This window comes from Scomber scombrus, chromosome 15 (assembly GCF_963691925.1).
Source record: "Scomber scombrus chromosome 15, fScoSco1.1, whole genome shotgun sequence".
Taxonomy (NCBI): Eukaryota; Metazoa; Chordata; class Actinopteri; order Scombriformes; family Scombridae; genus Scomber; species Scomber scombrus.
Window position 1 is genome coordinate 23,443,016 of NC_084984.1, and position 18,240 is coordinate 23,461,255.

An 18,240-nucleotide genomic window follows, 5' to 3' on the forward strand; every position below is an offset into this window, starting at 1 on the left:
TTTTCTTGATGTATTCTTTCACCACACAGCTCTAAGTGTGAACAAAGTCTCTAAGAGGGTGGTCCATGCTACATTCTCTACTAATGGACACTAAGACAGGCAACCCTCTGATTTTGTCAATTAGTTGCAGACGTCTACACCCCCCCCCCCTCCCTCCCCAAAGTGTCTGCATTTTTGTGTTAAAGCTTGCAGAAAATTGCGTGGGTGAAAATTGTTGAGTGGCCGCCATAGTTGCACATGAAACCTTTTTTTTGTGTTTGTTAGTTTGTAGCTTTGTGATTCTGTTAAAAAGTAAGAAAAAAGAAGAAGAAGACAGACAGAAAGAAAATAAATCTGCCCCCCCCCCCCCCAAAAAAAATCTCCTCGGGTCTTCACCACACAGCAGTCTGTCATAATGCGCCGTCAATCTTTGGGATTGTTGCCTTTGCTGAAACACATTTTCGAAAATTACAAAAAAACCGCCTCGACACAGAGGTTAGCTTGAGGTTGTGCACATATCGTTGTGCAACAAAACAAAATAGTTCACGGGGGGTTCTGTGGGGAACAGCCTAATTGTGGGATTACCCCCAGCCAAAATTGACTGAAGACCATGACGGGCTTTTGTTGCTCAAACACTGATGGTTTTATGTTTTTAAACAGCAGACACAGTCAAGGAGTACACTCTTGACTTTTTGCTGATTTATTCAAGATTTTAGGTGAAAGAGCACAAAATACAACCATTGCATTGTACTATAAAGAAAATGTTCACAGTTTTACCAGGTGTACATATGAACGTAAGGTCATGTTTATCTTGCCATTTTTCCTGTTCATACTGACCACAGAGGGATGCTTAGGGATTTTTCAACTTGGACCTTATTTTCCCAGTTTGTGTCTAAGTGACTAACGGGGGCAACAATTTTTAGCCATGAAACAGACCGCAATGTAATCTTTTTTTAGGCGGTAGGGCCCCGTCCACGGATGTCTATTAAAAGTGCTTGTTTTTGCCACCGACAGGCTGAGATTGTTATTATAAGTGTCAGACAACATGATGGAAAGGACCGTACTTCTTTTGATCTGGTCTGTTTGTTGGTCTGTTTGTTGTGTCTAACCAAGTCTCGCTCGAGGAAAAGTCTCGCTCTGAAACGTCGTGAGAGTTGAGTTACTGTGCAGATCAGCTAAACATTCAGCCATGACATTTTAAACCTTTTAGATAAAACTAAGCTACACTTTCTCTATTCCAACACAACAAACTCACTCCTCTCTCCATATCTCACACCGTTGTCTTCTGCATCAACTCAACTCTCACAAAAGTCCAGAGAATAGGGTTCAAGTAAAAAAAATCTGAAAGTTTCCTTTAATTAAAGAGATCCCGTCATAATGTACTTTCAATCTAAGTGATGGGACCAAAATCCACAAGCCTTTGTTTTGTGTGAAAATTTATTTAAAAATCAATATGAAGATAATAAGGAGCTTCAACCATCACAATTAGTCCAATCAATTCAGTCTCTTACAAAGTCCTTTTAGTGCCAAATTCCCACTTTCCACTTTTCGTTACTGCAGCTGAACAGCAAAAACGCTGTCCATCAAGACAGGGGATCTTTTAATGGTCAGTATGAACAAGAGAAGAGGAATGATTACAACAAGAAAAACGTGTTTCTAGGTTCATGTAGGAACCTGACTGCGGATTTTTGTTGCCTTTGAAAAATTATGAACGCATCCTTTAATGCTTTAAAATCGACTAAGCTTGTGTCGGTGTCTCTGACTTAATGTGTTGCTCTTAGTGATATCTGCATAGAGTTAAGCTGTTTCCACAAACATCCTATTCAGAAAGAGATCTTCTACATACACCCAAATGTTGGGGCAACAACAGCCCTGCATTGTTATATACTGAGTGGCAACTTGCTTAAGCTCCTCCATTATCTTACAAGGTATTTAAACTCTGCCAGGGACCTTTGTTTTGTGCTCTCTGGCAGCTTAGCCGGAGGCAGGAGTTTCTTTTAAGAGTTCCTCATTACATTTCTGTGTTGGAAGCAAAAGTTAATTCCATTAGATGGAATTCTTAGATGTCATGGGCCAATGGCCACTGCAGGGGAGACGGATGTCTGCTCAAATGCTGTAAATCTTGAAACTCAGCTCAGCCACAGCAGAACACTGTGGTGAGGGCTTGTTTTATCTCATCCCACTGGAGAAGCTGTGCAGAAGTCAGAGCTACACACGCACACACACACACACACACACACACACACACACACACACACACACACACACACACACACATTAAGGCTCACATTGACACTGCCATCGTTTAAAGCTTAAATCATTCTCCTGGTTCTCCTCTGACCCCTCTATGAAGGTGAAACTCTGGTCTCATTTCACTCACATGCCTCTCAAACTGGTCAGTCCAGGTTCAGCGGGGATATATTGATGTAGGTCTGAACTGAAAGGTTTTAGGGCCGCAACTAATAATTATTTTTCATCGTTAGTTCATCGGCTGATTATTTACTTTGTTAAGTGATTGATCCTTTGGTCTATTAAACATTTAAAAACAGTAACATTTTAACACAGTCATAATATCACAGACCCTGAAGGTGACGTCTCCAAATTGCCTCAAATAGTCCTTTAATATATTCAGTTTATTATCACTTAATCTGTATCACAAATTTTAAAGACTGAGATGAAATTCGGTTTGAAAACTCACTGTCATGATTAATCAATTAAATTCTAGATAGATCCTTAAACCTTCACTAATTGCTATACTTTTAATTAAGATAATAATCTTATGAATGAAATACACTTGGAGGACAACACACCATTAGCACCTGTGTAGTCCATCATCTGTACTTTGACCCAACTTGTACCAAACTAAACTAAATTTCAAATACAATATTTGGTTGTTAAATTGAGCTTTAGACTGAAAGATGATGTTTCGATTGAAGTAAAGGGTTAAGTTTGTATTATTGTGTAAAGTGCAAACAACATGATATCTAAGGAGCCTTAAAAAGTCTTAATAAGCCATAAAACGTCTTAATCAATGTTTAATCATAAAAGTATTATTCCAGTATTTTAAGGTTTTTTCGAGCCGTTTCACAAAATAATTGACTCTCTTAAATCATCATAAGGAAGTGAGACTTGCTTTCTTCTTCTCCAAAATCACACAGCTCACATATTCTGCTTTGATTCTTCCGACCTCAATAGCAGCTTTGAACTGCACGAGCAATGATCTTTAATGTTTAGATAAGCCAAGTGTAACATGATTCAGAGCCATGCTTTTGTTTAATATGCATATAAACAGGTACTGAATGTCCTTAAGTAGATATTTGACTTATACTTAAGTTGAACAATATAATATGTCCTGATTGAAAGTAAATGGTTTCTACTGTAGCCCCATAAGGACAAAATATATACAAAAGCAAAGGCACTCCAAATACAACGATTCTAGGTATTAGATTGTAAAACACATAAAAATGTAAAAGCTCGGATACTTACAGACATTACATCCAAATCCAAAAATGCAACAAACACCGAAACACAAACAAATATAAAGCGTAGTAACATAATTTCTCATAATGTTTGTGATTTTATTTATGAATACATTTCAGTATTTTTTGTTCCATTTTATAATTTGGGCATCATTTCTGTTAATATTTGTGTTTTACAGCATTTTTCGTAGCATTTGTGGATTCAGAGCTTTCCCTTGATGTATGTGCTTTTACTTTTGCTTGTGTTTTGTCCTTAGGGGGCCACCGTAGTTAACGTTTTCTTGACCATCCCATCCAAATTTCGGTATGAAATCACAAAAAATGCCCGTTTCTCATCTTCCTCCACCAGCAGCTGCACTTATACCTGACATTACACTTGATTGAAGTTAAAAAAAAAAAAAAGCAAATTGCCTCTTCAGACGAAGTCACCATCAGCTAGAAGTGTACCCCCTTCTTTCTTTTTTTAAGCTTTTTTTTTAAATTATTTTTTCAACCGTCATCACTTCAGTTTTCATCACATAAATTATAGCATGTTCTGGTAAGTCTGGTTTTCTCTTTCTTGGCATGACCACCTGGTACCGGAGCCAAAAATAAGAGAGCCATTCTGAAAACCACTGTCCATTCAATACCCACCCTAAACGATGTGGCAACAGTCTTCATCCCACTTAGATATTATACAGGTTATGTGTGTGTGTGTGTGTGTGTGTGTGTGTGTGTGTGTGCCTACGCTATGGGTGTTTTATTACAACGGTGCCTTGTCAGTCACGATGTTGACTTAGAAGAAATGCTGTAACAGAGTGATATATGAAGCACCAATTACCTGTGATTAAACGAGCGTGTTATTTTGTCTTCTCAATACATCACTTTTTTTAGTTATTTTCACAGGACACTCATAATTTTCACAGTATTTCTTTCTCTCGTTGCATAATCGTTGACAGAAAGGTGGTGTCGATCATTTTTGATGTGTTTTTGATTGATGATCATACAGGTAAGGTTACCTCAGAGTTCGGCGCCGTGCCAACCGTGTTGACTTTTCTTTGAAAGCTGCTGATTACTTCTCGAAGAAAAAGAAGAAGGGGGGCTTTTTATCCTATAGAGGAGGCGTCCGTCCGTCGTCCACAACAGCCTTTCGGTTGCTACAACATCAGCAATTTGATTTGTTGCTCTCTTGAGCCTTGGTGACAGGAGAGGGGAGGAATGTAGTTAGAAAAGGCCATCAAACTCAAAGATAGTAGTTAGTGACAACAGCTGGAGAAGGTGATGTGTGTTCCTCGTGTAGGACCTCGGGGCATCATCAGTCAGCATCCAGCATGTCACAGGGTGCAGCGGGGAGGCAGAGCAGGAGAGGTGACTGGTGAGGTGAGGAGGAGGAGGAGGGGGGGGGGGGGTGGAGGGAGATCACTTGTTGGTCTCATAAATCAAGAGGAAAGGGTCCCCCCCCCCCCTTGAGCAGCGGAGCAGACTTCCATGTTGACACCGTGGGGAGAAGGGTGGAGGGGAGAGGAGGTGGGGGATAGTGGCCCTTTAGATTTCCAGGGTTATGTTTGGAAATCCCAGTGATTTCTCAGTATTTGGAGGATTCACAGCGTAAAATCATCAGGAAACAAGAGTAACTGTGTGGTTTCCTGGACTTAAATGATAGCGACTCTGTTGGGCTGAAGCCTTTCATTGTTCAGTTTTGTTCCTCTTCCCATAAAATACAACTTTTTGTCCTCAACAAGACATGCAACTACTGTAAAATAACTTATTGCATAAGTCTAATATCCTCCACTACAGTAGGGGCTGTACACCTCATTAAAATACTTTGTTACATTTTATGAACTTGCCTTTTTAATATTTCAATTTCTTTATTTTTTGTTAATGAGAAATACTTTTTAAACTATTTACACCGCAGTTTTGATCTTAAGCTCACTTATTAGGAAAGAAAAGGAAGCCAAAGTTTCCTAATTTGAAGGAACAGTTTGACATTTTTATCTGTCCCCTAAATATATGACTACAGGCAGCAACAGGTTCGCTCCAATTGGCTCATTTCCCACACATAAACCTCCTCCTTTAAAACCGCAACTTTATGCAATTTGGTTTTTATTCACATTAAAAAAGACATAATCGTAAACTGTATATGAAGATGGGTGGATGAGATACTCCATGGCACGCTGAGTATTTTAGTATTATTTATTAAATGTATATTCTGGTTATATTAGTACATTTTTGTGTTATTTTAGTATTTTTCCTGTGGATAGTTGGAGATGAGTTTTATGTTATGTGTGTAACCAAGTCATTTCCTGAGAAGGGTCAATAAAGTATCTATGTACTGTATCTATCTGATCTGATCTGATGTTGGGAGGCATGACGTCACCTGTTGGTTTGCATTGGAGCCCAAAGTCGCATGTCGGTATGTTTTTGTGAAAAAGTCATATTGTGATTATTGTGGAAAATATTGCGATATGATAAGCAAAATGGTATCATGTGTGTATCATTACTTACCATTAGCAAGGTGAATTCCAAAACACTGCAACAGAGTCCACTGATTAAGCTCCACAATGTTCGTGCCGTTATCTGTTGTGATAATGACAACAGCCTTCACTTGTCATTCCTTTATTAGTTAGCGCTTTCGCTGCGATGCATTCATCTCATTTTTCTTTGTCCTGTTTTAATTCGCTGATTGCTGTGTGATGTAGGAACTTTAATATGAGAACCTCTTTCTGCCCCATGTCGCAAAGATTAAATCCAAAATATCGCCATATAACAGAGGTTGTGGGGTTTTTTTGGCCACCAGGTCGGTGTCGTCCTGCTCGTTAGCTTCCATTTGCACCTGGTCTGTGGTCTGCACACCGGCAAGTCATGTGACCATGCACTGCACACACATCAGTGACTATACTGAGAGTGAGTGCAGTCTGTGAAGTATCTCCACTCATGGTGAGTGGATGACCAAACGTTCTCACGCGGACATTTTTCTTTCTCTTTTGCGGTTATATAATTGCACAGGCTGACAACGCGAGTGCGATCGCGCAGCACTAGAGTGCAGGATGTTGCCTTTCACGCTGTGAAAACACAGCCGGCTACCTCAGACCGAAGCTAACACTAACTTACTGGGAATACCAAGCAGAGCACACTGGCACTGTGTCTCAAATCACATACTTCTGCCAAATCATTACAGACTGCTAAATTATCCCAATAAACCTACTGATGGCTTATATCTGACATCAGTAAAGTGGTGGTTGGTGCTAAAAACACATGTATAATCTACATTTGAATAATGTGGTGATGTTCACCGTAGTTACAACGTCCTCGGCCACCATTTCCTGTTTAAAAAGTGGTCCCTCCCCTTCTGCTATGGAGCGAAGATGGCGACCGTTTAGGGTGAGAAGTGTCCATAGTTACGGGGCACCATCTGGGTACTCATAGTGCTGCATTCTTCCATATTTCTCAGTGTCAACACACTTATGCACTGAAAATATGAATTTTATGTACCGAAGCGCGAGATTTGAGACACTCTGCATTAGCTACTTTGGCTAAACTGTGCTAAAAGGGCAGGTATCATAATCAAGTAACATTAAACATACTTAAATACTGCGTGAAGTTCTTTTAAGTGTCACAAACCCAGTAGAGCTGTGTGTGCGTGTCTGGAGAAATATTCTTCTATATATTCAGAAACTCTGAAAAGTCTGACTCAGTCAGTCCCGGAGGTGGGCTGAGCAAACTGTCAATAACAGCGATTAATCAACGCCCACATAAAAAACATGAAACATGACCTGTCCAAGATTCCTTCTTTTTTATTTATTACTCACTGAAAATTACATATTTTTCTCCTAATAACATTTTCAGAGGCAGAGTGTATAGCTGGTGGTGCAGGTCGGGTAACGTTTTGGGTTAGTTTAGGTTTATTATGTCTCACCAACTTTATGTTTCTCTCCTTGTGTTTCCTGTTGTGAGTCACGATAAAAGTTTTTAGTTTTTTTTAAATAAATAAATAATAAATGCACATTAAGAGAAACTCATAACCTCGCCGCTCTTACTAAATGACATGCAGTCGACTTTCAGTGTTTTCTCTGTTACATCATTTATTTTGTGCAGCTGAATGTGTCAGAGCATCCAGTCAGAAGTGGCTCGGCTCGGCCGGTGAGGTGATGCCATCTCGGGGCGGGCGGTGTTGTGCATGTGTGTGTGTGTTTTTCTGTGTGTGTGTGTGTGTGTGTGTGTGTGACATCACATTTTGTTGTGGAAAGAGGCCTCCATCAGCCAGCAGACTGTGCTCACTGTCTGCCACTCTGTGACTTCACAGCCTGTGCGTCTGAGCGGGGAGGTTTACAGAAGCACATTGACTGCATGAGACACCGATGTCAGCATGCTGATTGTCCCTCCTTTGATTCACGATGAGAGACTATTTCACGCATCCTGCAGAGGAGGAGGACGCTTAGGTGGAAAATAATTCTTCACTCGGCCTGTCTGTATTTAATACACAGGTCATACCTCTTTATGTGTAGCACCAGTCTGCAGCTGTAGTTTACTTCAGCTCTTTTTCCATTTTAGGCCTTCATGTTCCTTTAAAGCTGCAAGTAGAGATTCATTGTTAATTGTTTAGTCTATAAAACGCTACGGAATAATGAGAATTACCCACCACAGTTTCCCACACCTCAAAGTAAAGCTGTAATGATCAGTCGATTAATGAATTAGTGGCTCAACATAAAAATGATTCAGCAACTATTTTAATAATTGAATAATCATGCTACAAAAATACAAAATATCTGGTCATTATAGCCTCTGAAATATGAGAATTCTAAGCTTTTCTGTGTCTTACTTGATAGTAAACTTTTAACGATTGATTGGACAAAACAAAACATTTGAAGACGTTGCTTTGAGATTTAAAAAGTTACAACATGCATTTTTCAACTTTTATAGACAAGAAGATTGATCAATAATGAAAATACTCATTAGTTTCAGCCCTGGCCACACAGCCATGATCTTTGTTGTCCATCTAATTGTCCAAAAGTCCAACAGATTCAGTTTGTAACAGTATATAACAGAGAAAAGCAGAAACCAGTGGATTTCTGATTAAAATGACTCAAACTGTTTATTTATTATCAAAATCTTTTTTATTCTTAAGGCAATTTCATTTTTTAATATCATCTTATTTTATTTCCAGCTGCTCCTGTTTTTAGCTGACTCACTTTGTTGTAATGTTTAATTGCTTGATACTTATTGTCATTTCACATAAAAATACAACAAAAGCATTCCCATCCCAGCAGCAGACATAAAAAATAAATAAAAATAGAAAATATGTTTGTATATATTACAGTTAAATAAACTACGGATGCATAAATAGTAAGGTGCAGCAGTGGCACGTTAGGTTCCACAATATTGCACCTGTGTTTGTGTGTGTTTGTGTGTGTATGTGCACGTGTGCGTGGTCACTGGGGTATTTCTATCTCAATATATCAGTGAGTCTGCATAAAGTTTGGAATGAAATGAAATGAAAAAGATAATTTCCATTCAATTCTCAGTCGATTGACAAATTGATTAACTAATTTATGCAGATTTAGTTCCTTTAGCAGACATCATCGTCTAAAAGAAAACTTTTTTCTGAAATGTATTAAAGCAATTCATGGAAAATGTTAATTTTTAAAAAAATATTTTGTTTTAATAATACAGTGAGCAAAGACACAATACAGATAACCTTTCAACATTTTTGTCATTCCTTCTAGAAATTAAATTACTGCCTAAATTGTTTGACCACAAACTTCCATACACCCTCAAATATCATTTTGTATTTGAGCATAAAAACTATTAATCACCTAAAATGTGATTTTAACTGCAGCTTTCTCTAACCGAGTGAATGAAGTGCACACATGCTCCTGTATCCTGACTCTGTTGAGGATTAAAGGGGCCTTTCTTTGCCTGGTAGTGATCAGTTACATAAGGTTTGGGTATATGAGGTTGCAGCTGTAATGTAGGTCATCACTGAGGAAGATAAAGTGAGAGGTTACTAGGTTATGGCCTCACTCCTTTACATATCTGTGAAGGTTAGCAGCAGTGTGGATTCACGCAGAGCACGTCAATCTGAGATGAGAGGACTCTGCCCTGCGTCGCCTCATCTCTTCACCTCTCTTATTATCATGTTCTCAGATCATGTACGGCAGCAACTGTCGAAGCTTGACAAGTTTTACTTCCTTTTATCTTTTCTCTCTGATCATGTTCTGCTCATCAGTCAAAATGCAGGAGAACATGTGAAGCTGTGGTATTTCTTCACTCCAAGTGTTGTCAACTTGTTGCATCAGAGAACTTAATAACTGAATAACTGCAGAGGCTGTTTTTAATTTAGTGGGTGACAAAATAAATCACGGGGGAAAACTCACTTTTACAACCTGTACAGACACTAAAATTTGACGTCTGCTCTTCTCGAACCTCGAAAATAAAGCTAAATTAAAACACAATTTATTTTTGTATTACAGGAAAATAATGTTTTAATCTTTCTTTCTTTAACTTTTAATGGTAAAATAGAAAATATCACTCAGTCTGGACATTATGTGTCATGAACGATCAGCTCCTGGGATAAATGAAGATGAAATAGTGACTGTGAAAGACTTCTTTTGATTAGCGCTCGACCAATATATCAGTCAGTGGATATTACAGATTTATCCGTATCGGTGTATATGTTGTCCGATATGTGCCAAGTTGTTTAGTTTTTTTAAGTAATAAAGGCAGGATGGTTACAGGAGGGACAGACAGGAGGGTTAAAGTATTTAATGATTTCTTGATATTGAGATTGATGATTTTAGTAAGTAGTAATGTCTCCTTTCTTTCTCCAGAGAGTAAAAAACCAACCAATGAGGCCGTGGCGGAGTATCTGGAGGGCCGAAAGAAGTACGAAGACATGAGGAAACAGAAAAAGAAGAAAGGCACAACCAGGGAAGAACAGGTAAAAAAAAAAAAAAAAAGTTAATATTTGCTGAACACGAACAGTAAATCGTTTCAGCAGACGTGATGGGAGATTCTGTTCAAGGTAACAATGCGGCATGTACTTGACTTTAACGATGTCTGGTCTTTTTATCTGCAAGACGATGGCACTCCTCAACAACTTCAAGTCCAAGCTGTCGTCTGCCATCACCGAAGGTCCAGGAGAGGAGGAGGATGTGGAGGAGCTGGCAGAGGATGACGACAAAGGATGGTCAGTGAGCCTGAAACCATTTATTACTAATCATTTATTATGTTAAGTTATCCTCTGATAAACACTACCTATTCAGTAGGCCCGTCACAATAATTAAGTTATTGACTTATCGTACAATAACGCAATTATCAACATCATCATATGCATCTATATATGGACTTATCATATGATACATGGACCTTGATAGTTTTTTTAACCTCAGTATTGCCACACTTCACATTAGCAGCTAAGAGGCTATTCATGTCACATTGGCTAAGCGAGTAGTGTCCTCCATTCCTCACTGTGCACGTCCTGAGTGGAGACTACAGAAGAATTAAGGGTAAATAACTCTGTCCCCAACCATAATGGCAGTGTGTGTTTTTACAGAAGTGTAGCGTCCACTCTTCAATCCCATCCCCATAACCCCTTTGCATTATTATACTATTATATTATCATTATATCAGTGGTAGTAAATGATCTTCAAATGACAATAATATGGTTTATCGCGATTATTTCTGAGACAATATATCGTCCAACAAAAGTAGTTATCATGACTGGTCGACTGTTTAGCTGTAGTTTGACAAAGTTTGTGACTGAGCCACAATCTCTGAGATGTATATGGAGGACATGGAAGGACTAGCATGTGCAGAGAAGCTTGCAAACAGAGGTAGTGTGACTTCATCCGCTGCTCCGGTCGACATTATTTCACTTTATCTTTACATGACAAATGATAATAGTTGTTTGCTGTGACATCCAGTGAGGCTCACTGTCATTTATTGCACCTTTTAATGGCTTTGCAATGTTACACTATTATATTATCATTATATCAGTGGTATAAAATGATCTTCAAATGACAATAATATCGTTTATCATGATTATTTCTGAGACAATATATCGTCCAACAAAAACAAAAGTAGTTATTGTGACAGGCCTACTACTCAGCACCAAACAGCTTTTATACAGTTAGAGCTTATCTGATGAACACAGTGGAGTATTTATCTGGTCCAATACTGAGCTAAAAGGCCAGTGAATATCATCAGGTGCCCAGAGGCAAAACTTGCTAAGGCTGCTTCATGTCTGCTGGACGTGTAAATAGGCTGTGTTTTGACACGTTTGCCATAATAACTTAGTGAATGTAGCTTTAAATCTCATCCTTTTTTTGGCAAGAACATTTTTGCTCCACGTTGTGAAGAAATATTGAGCTAGAAAAATTAAGTGCTATGGTCCACTCCTGGCTGAGCAACAGGAAGTGATCATAACTCCAAATTAAAATTATTTATTGTAGAGGAACAGGTGTTTTTCGGTGCTTACCAACAGTCCTGGATTCACTGTGAGACTGCAGCTGTTCGTAGGAAATCGTGACAGAAGCCTCATAATCTGCACTGTAATGAGTTTGACACCAAGTTGAGCTTCATATAATAGATAAAGAAACGACTGAGTTAGTGCATATTGGTGATAGATAGATAGATAAATAAACTGAATGCAGATTGTTAAAACTGCTCTTTTAATGTTTAATTTTCATTCTTGTGCCTATTAATACTTTTTTAAAGTTTAGTATTTGTTACTGTTTCTGCAATTACTGTAATTCTATCCCAATCTAAACCGGTGGAACGTTTTTTTTGGCAGTATTTTATGATAAACTTACAGCACATAAATGACTGCGTCCCCCTGGAAAAGAAAAAAAAAAGGACTACAGTAGATTACTAAAGACAGGATGAAATAGCTGCCGTGTAAGCAGCCTCGCTAAGCTTTAAATCACCGCCGCTATTCACGGTAGCGAATGTTAGCAGCAGCACTTAGAAACACACCAGAGTCCTCAGAGCTCCTGGAGAGTTTTAAGAAGTAGTTTGGCAAACACACTGTTATGTGGACAGTGAAGTTCAAGCGTGACAAGTTGGCACGAGAGAGCCTTTTTCATTAGCCTCTGCCGGATTTACATTGTGTTATTCCTATTGATACACGTCATGGTGAAAGTTGGATTGTAAAACAGTGTAAATAAGAAGGTAAAATGGTTTTAAAAACTGCAGAAATAGTCTCCTTGTACCGGGACTGATAAGCCTGACCTTTGCCAGATCAGGATAAAACGCTCGCCTCAAATCCTGATAAATGTGTGTGAAAGTTCAAGTTTTGCGCATGTGTGTGTTGTCACGTTGGGATTTCAACCCGCAGCCACCAGATTGGCCATCAGGAAATCAGCCCTGACGCTGTGTTTTCCTCTCATATTCTGTTTTTCACCAAAGATCTCAAAGTCTAACTACACAGAGTAGGGGTTTGAAATGAATACCATGTGTTTGAATTTGAGCAAAGTGTCTGTGTGTGAGAGATTTTAGAATAACAAAATCTGTAGTTGCTATTAGTCTCGAGAAGCCCCCTTGAAGTGCAGTCTGTCTCTGTGTATGTGTGTGTGTGTGTCTTTCTCTCTCTCTCTCTCTCTCTCTGTGTGTGTGTGTGGGGGCCCTAATGAATTTGAGAGAAGCCTTGGCTGGCGTTTGGAGCCTCTCCCCCGGCTGTAGACACCTCACTGTGACGCCCCCGCCAGGTATGGCGAGGAGGGAGGGACAGGGGCAGTAGCATAGCAGTCCTAGAAAAACACCAGTGGGAAGTCTGTGCCACTCTAGGAGCACTGCGAACAGAATGTGGGTTACAACAGGTCAGACATTGGAAGTCAAGTCTGGGCCAGAGGAGGTAAACTATTCCATCTGTGTCTGTGTCTACAAATTCTGACTCTCCCACTTCTCCCTCCTCCTCCTCCTCCTCCTCCTCCTTTCTTCTAACACACACAAGCTCCACACATTCTCAATGCAAAGAGTCCGCCGTCGCTCTCACCGTCCCCTCCTGTACTCCTTTACTTAATTCCCACCCCCTACTTGAGTTTTAAAAAAAAAAAAGCAAGAAAAATAAATCAGGGAAAGTCTTCTGCAGCCACCCTCCCACCCTCTTCCTCCTCCTCCTCGTCCTCCTCCTCCTCCTCGCATCACGGCAGCAGCGCAGAGTGGTTTTGATAAGCCTCCGAAACGCTGGGTTTCCACATCACGTCTCGGAGCTGTGTGACTCCGAGGCTGTACGGCCGGCGGGCTGTCATCACTGAGACTGCTAGACAAATTATCAGAGGCGGCCCGCTCACACAGCAGGAGTCCTCGGGGTCTGCCAGAGTCTAGCCATGACATTCTAGATGAGCTGTCACAACTCCTGCCGATTTCAAATGAACACAGGAGAGACTGCAGAGCGCACACACACACACACACACACTGATGCAGTAACACACCCCAAACTGTGCACTCAACTTCAAGATGGGGGGGGGGGGGCAGGCAAGACACATACCACATGCTAAACACAGTAAGACAAGGCATCAACATATCACAAAATATTTTAAATATAAATAAGGGGGATAAGAGAAGAAATGTAACTCTTGTGTAATCAGCGCTCACAACTTTTAAATACCAAACTTAAACACCAAGTATGCAACAAAACTCACAATGTGGCGAAAACACTTTGAGTCAAGCAACAAAGTAAAAAGGGCTGCGAGGAGAGTAAAAAACAAAGAAACTAATTGACTAAATTCATATACACAGTATTACAGTAATCTTCTCTGATTATACTGACGAATGTTGATTCCTTTATCCCTCAACGTTTTCTAGGTTGTAACATAAATGAGGGCTCAACTTGGATCTGTTTATTCCTGTGATCTAAAAGTCATAAGCCTAATTTTTTAATGGCCGATTGTTCTAAATCTCTCAGTTTAATTTAGATTAGTTGGTTGACAATCCCACTCTTGAATAAAACCAATAATTATAATAATTGTATATGTTTAGCGCTTTTCCAGCTACAAGACAAAGAATAAAAGACAATCGCAGATGTAAAACAGCAGTTTTTATATCTATATTGTTTAGAAATAAACACAGACATGTAGAAATGAAATCATCCATAAGGTAAAAACAAGTAAAACAATTAAAATAAGCTTTTAAATCTGTCCGTAACACCACAGAGCAAAGGAGCAGACACGTACTACATGTTAAACACAGTAAGACAAAAGTAGACAAACTAAAATATACATTATATACATCCAGTGTGTTCTTTAAATACAACCTGTTTGAAGCACACTGGGGCACGGTCTACTCACTCAGAGAAATCCAGCAGATAAGACCGACCTGTTGATCATCAACTTTAAAGTTCAAAGACTCTGACACAAGGCTGTTCTGTATGAATGAGCTCATTGTTACTGATGCAGATGTATGAATGTTAGCTTAGTTTAAGCTGGACAGAGATATAGATACGCAGGTTCGTAACTTCACAGGCAGAAATGAAGTGCGGTAAATGGAAGCGGTATCTCATAAAACACCAGAGCGCTCAAAATGTTTTCACTGTCCGCAGGGCGTCCTGGTGGCCGAGGGGTCTGAGATGTTGGCTGTATAATCACAATGTACTCAGTTAGAGTCTGGGTGGGAACATTTGATGGATGTCACCCCCCCCCCCCCCCCCTAAAGTTATGGTTCAGTCTCACTGTTCTCCTCACCCTTGTTTCTAGCCTATGTAGCTGATGGAAGACAAAGTTAGAAACTAACTAGTGAACATAGTGGAGCATTTAACAGCTAAAGAGGCAGATATGTTTATCAGGAGGTGGTGGAGACCAAAACAGAGCTCATAGGAGAGTGTATATCGGAGCATTTATTGTGTGGCCAGTAACACAAATGAATAATTTTGCTCTGTATTTTCCAGATGTGTAAATAAACTGTTTGCCAACTCATTTGCAGAGACAACTTTATAAGGTTCTAGCATTAGTGTGTGAAGTGGAAACTACAAAACATTAATGCAGCTTCAATGCCAAGAGAAGCATTAAAGTACATCATTTTTCTGAATTTGTACCACTCAAAATCACCTTGACAAATAATTTAATACTAATAAGTACCAGTTTTAGAAGTGGTCGTCCACTTAATAATCCACTGCAAACATGTTTTAAGATGTATATAAAATATTCTGCTTTGACTTACAATTTGTATCTGATACAGTTTTTCCCACTAAAAAAGTTAAATTATCTTTTAAAAATGACACATTAACATTACATCTACTCCTATTTCAATATACTCCTCATCAATAATACCAGAATGAATACATATGTAAATATATTTATTGAGGAAGTTTAATTACTGGATACAAGATGTCTCCTGCTTCACTGTTCATTATTAGTGTTTGTGCACTGGATCCTTTAAGTTTCCACATCACATTTGTGTAAGTTGAATGTTGGACCAGGATTGACTTCCAAACATTTGTGATGTCACAAATCAGACTCAAAGGAACTTCTATCGCTGCATCTCAAATCACATACTTCTGTTAGTACTCTCTGTACACTCTGTACTTACTTGTTTAGTGCGCATATTCAACAGGTAAGTGTCTCAAATCAAACACGGCCATTGCGCACTTACCAGAAATGACTATTTGCTAGTTAACAAGCTAGCATTAGATTTCGTGTTATTGTAAAATAAACACGTGTAATTTACATTTGTATAACGCAGCGATCTTCAACGTAGTTACAACGTCCTCGGCCGCCATTTCCTGCTTGAAAAGCAGTCCCTCCCCTTCTGCTACGGAGCCACGATGGCGACCGTTGAGGGTGAGAAGTGTCCATAGTTACAGTGCACCATCCGGATACTCATAGTGCTGCATTTGTCCATATTTCTCAGTGTGAACACACTTATGCACTCAAAGTATTAAGTGTAAGTACAAAAGAAGAGATTTGAGACACTTAATCAGTCACATAAATCAGTATGAACAGTGAAGCTTAAACATGCAACTACAGGAACAAGAAGAAAAACATTTTTGACTTTGATTTTTGACTTTAAGTCACACAAGAAAACTTGAAATAAAGATAATGCCTCTCTGAAAAGATGTGATTTGTTTTCTAAAGATCTAGTTTGGAGTTTAAGAGGTTTACACAGAAACTTTCGTAATGAATTTTAATTACAGGTATGGTAACAGAGCTTAGAAAAATGGATCAACTTGCTTTATTTTAGCTTTTAAGTATTACCGTAGCAACCTCTCTGCAAACTAATGCTTGTAATGGTTTGTTTTCATCTCCTTGTGATTAATTGGTGTATCATTTTAGTGCAGAAGTGTTTTAATGTGTCTGTTTCATGAAGCACTTCTTACCCATGTTAGAAAGTTTAAAAACATTCACAGTAATAGGAATTTTCACCTTTTTCTTGAAAATAATGTCGTAATCTAACCCGCTCAAAGCACGAAGAGACTTTCATCCAGTTTAAAGTTCTCTAGAGCAGTGATTTAGTGGATCGTCTGCCCCGCTCCTCTTTGAACTCTCTCCACCTCTCTCTCTCTCTCTGTCTGATTTAGGATGGGCCATGTTCTGCAGTTTGATGAGCAAAGCAGAAAAGTCAAGGATGCCAACATGCAGGACGAGGACACTTTCGAGATCTACGACCCGCGCAACCCCGTCAACAAGCGGAGGAGAGAGGAGAGCAAGAAGATCATGAAGGAGAAGAAGGCCAAATGGTGAGGTCACCAGGTCGAAAAGGTCGGGTCCCTGCCGAAAAAGCCGTGTGACCGAGGAGCATGGTCATACTGCATCCCGCCTGTCCCACTTTTCCACCTACTCCTCCTGGCTCGAACATCTGGATTGAGGATGCTGACCTGAGTGCATATCATCCCTGTAATCTGTGACGGAAAAGCTTCTTCAGTTGGAACAGCTGTAGCCGGACAACGCTCGGCTACTCATCAAGATTAAGACTGCGGTTATAACCATTAAGGTCGTGATATGATTTAGTTGTAATGTTGCTAGGCAGTTTTGTTTATGTTTCGTTATTTCATGCCAGTGATTCATGTTGTTGTCTGGAGGCATAAATGTGAGCCGAGAAAAATAAATTACATTTGTTAACAAGAGTGTTGGATTCTGTTCTATTTTAATCTTAAATAAATGTTAGGCGACACCTAATGATTATTTTCCTTGTTGGTTAATCTGTTGATTTTTTTTTCTCAAATAATCGATTAGTCAAGGGTCAGAAAATGGGGAAAAATGTCAATCAATGTTTTCAAAAGCCTCGGATGCAACCTTAAAATGTCTTGTTTTGTTCTGACCAACAGTCCACAACCCAAAAATATTCACTTTTAAGAAGCTGGAACCGGAGAATTATTGCTTTTTCAAGTGTTGTGCTGTTTCTTATGTAATGCATATATAGTACAAGTGTCCAGCCCACAGTTGCTTATAATACATTCTCAGTGGGGAAATATTTGACAGGTAAATTCTTAAATCAAAAAACAAAGAACTCTCCTTTCTCAGGCTCTTCAGATAAAATCTACTGCAAAAAAATGTTCCCTTTGTATCTCAAGTGTTTGATAATCATCTAATCAGCAGAAGTCATCTGAATTCAAAGTGTTGACCTCAATCATGATATAATGGGCAAGAAAACATGAAATTCAATCAAATCAGATTAGATCAGACAACAAAAAAAAACGTTATATCAGGTAGACCTTTAAAAAAAAAAAACAGGTTCACAATGTTTTAAGGCTGTTTTAAACCTTTTAATTCCTCATATGAACACTTAACAGAGGTTTTACTTGCTCTTATCGCTTCTGATGTCCATACCGATCCATTAAAAGATCCTTTTAGATTCCTTAAGTGCTTCGAAT

At 39.1% G+C, this 18,240-nt stretch overlaps 1 protein-coding gene across 1 annotated transcript in view; it reads left to right on the forward strand.

The window, feature by feature from the left end:
• The window catches only part of cwc27 (CWC27 spliceosome associated cyclophilin), a 36,627-nt gene extending 19,135 nt beyond the window's left edge, over positions 1-17,492 (forward strand). The window contains exons 12-14 of the mRNA XM_062434099.1: positions 10,265-10,374; positions 10,514-10,623; positions 16,948-17,492. Of these exons, the coding sequence (XP_062290083.1) occupies positions 10,265-10,374; positions 10,514-10,623; positions 16,948-17,110 (383 nt within the window). The 3' untranslated portion in view covers positions 17,111-17,492. The remainder of the gene's footprint in view (positions 1-10,264; positions 10,375-10,513; positions 10,624-16,947) is intronic.
• Positions 17,493-18,240: the final 748 nt, after the last annotated feature.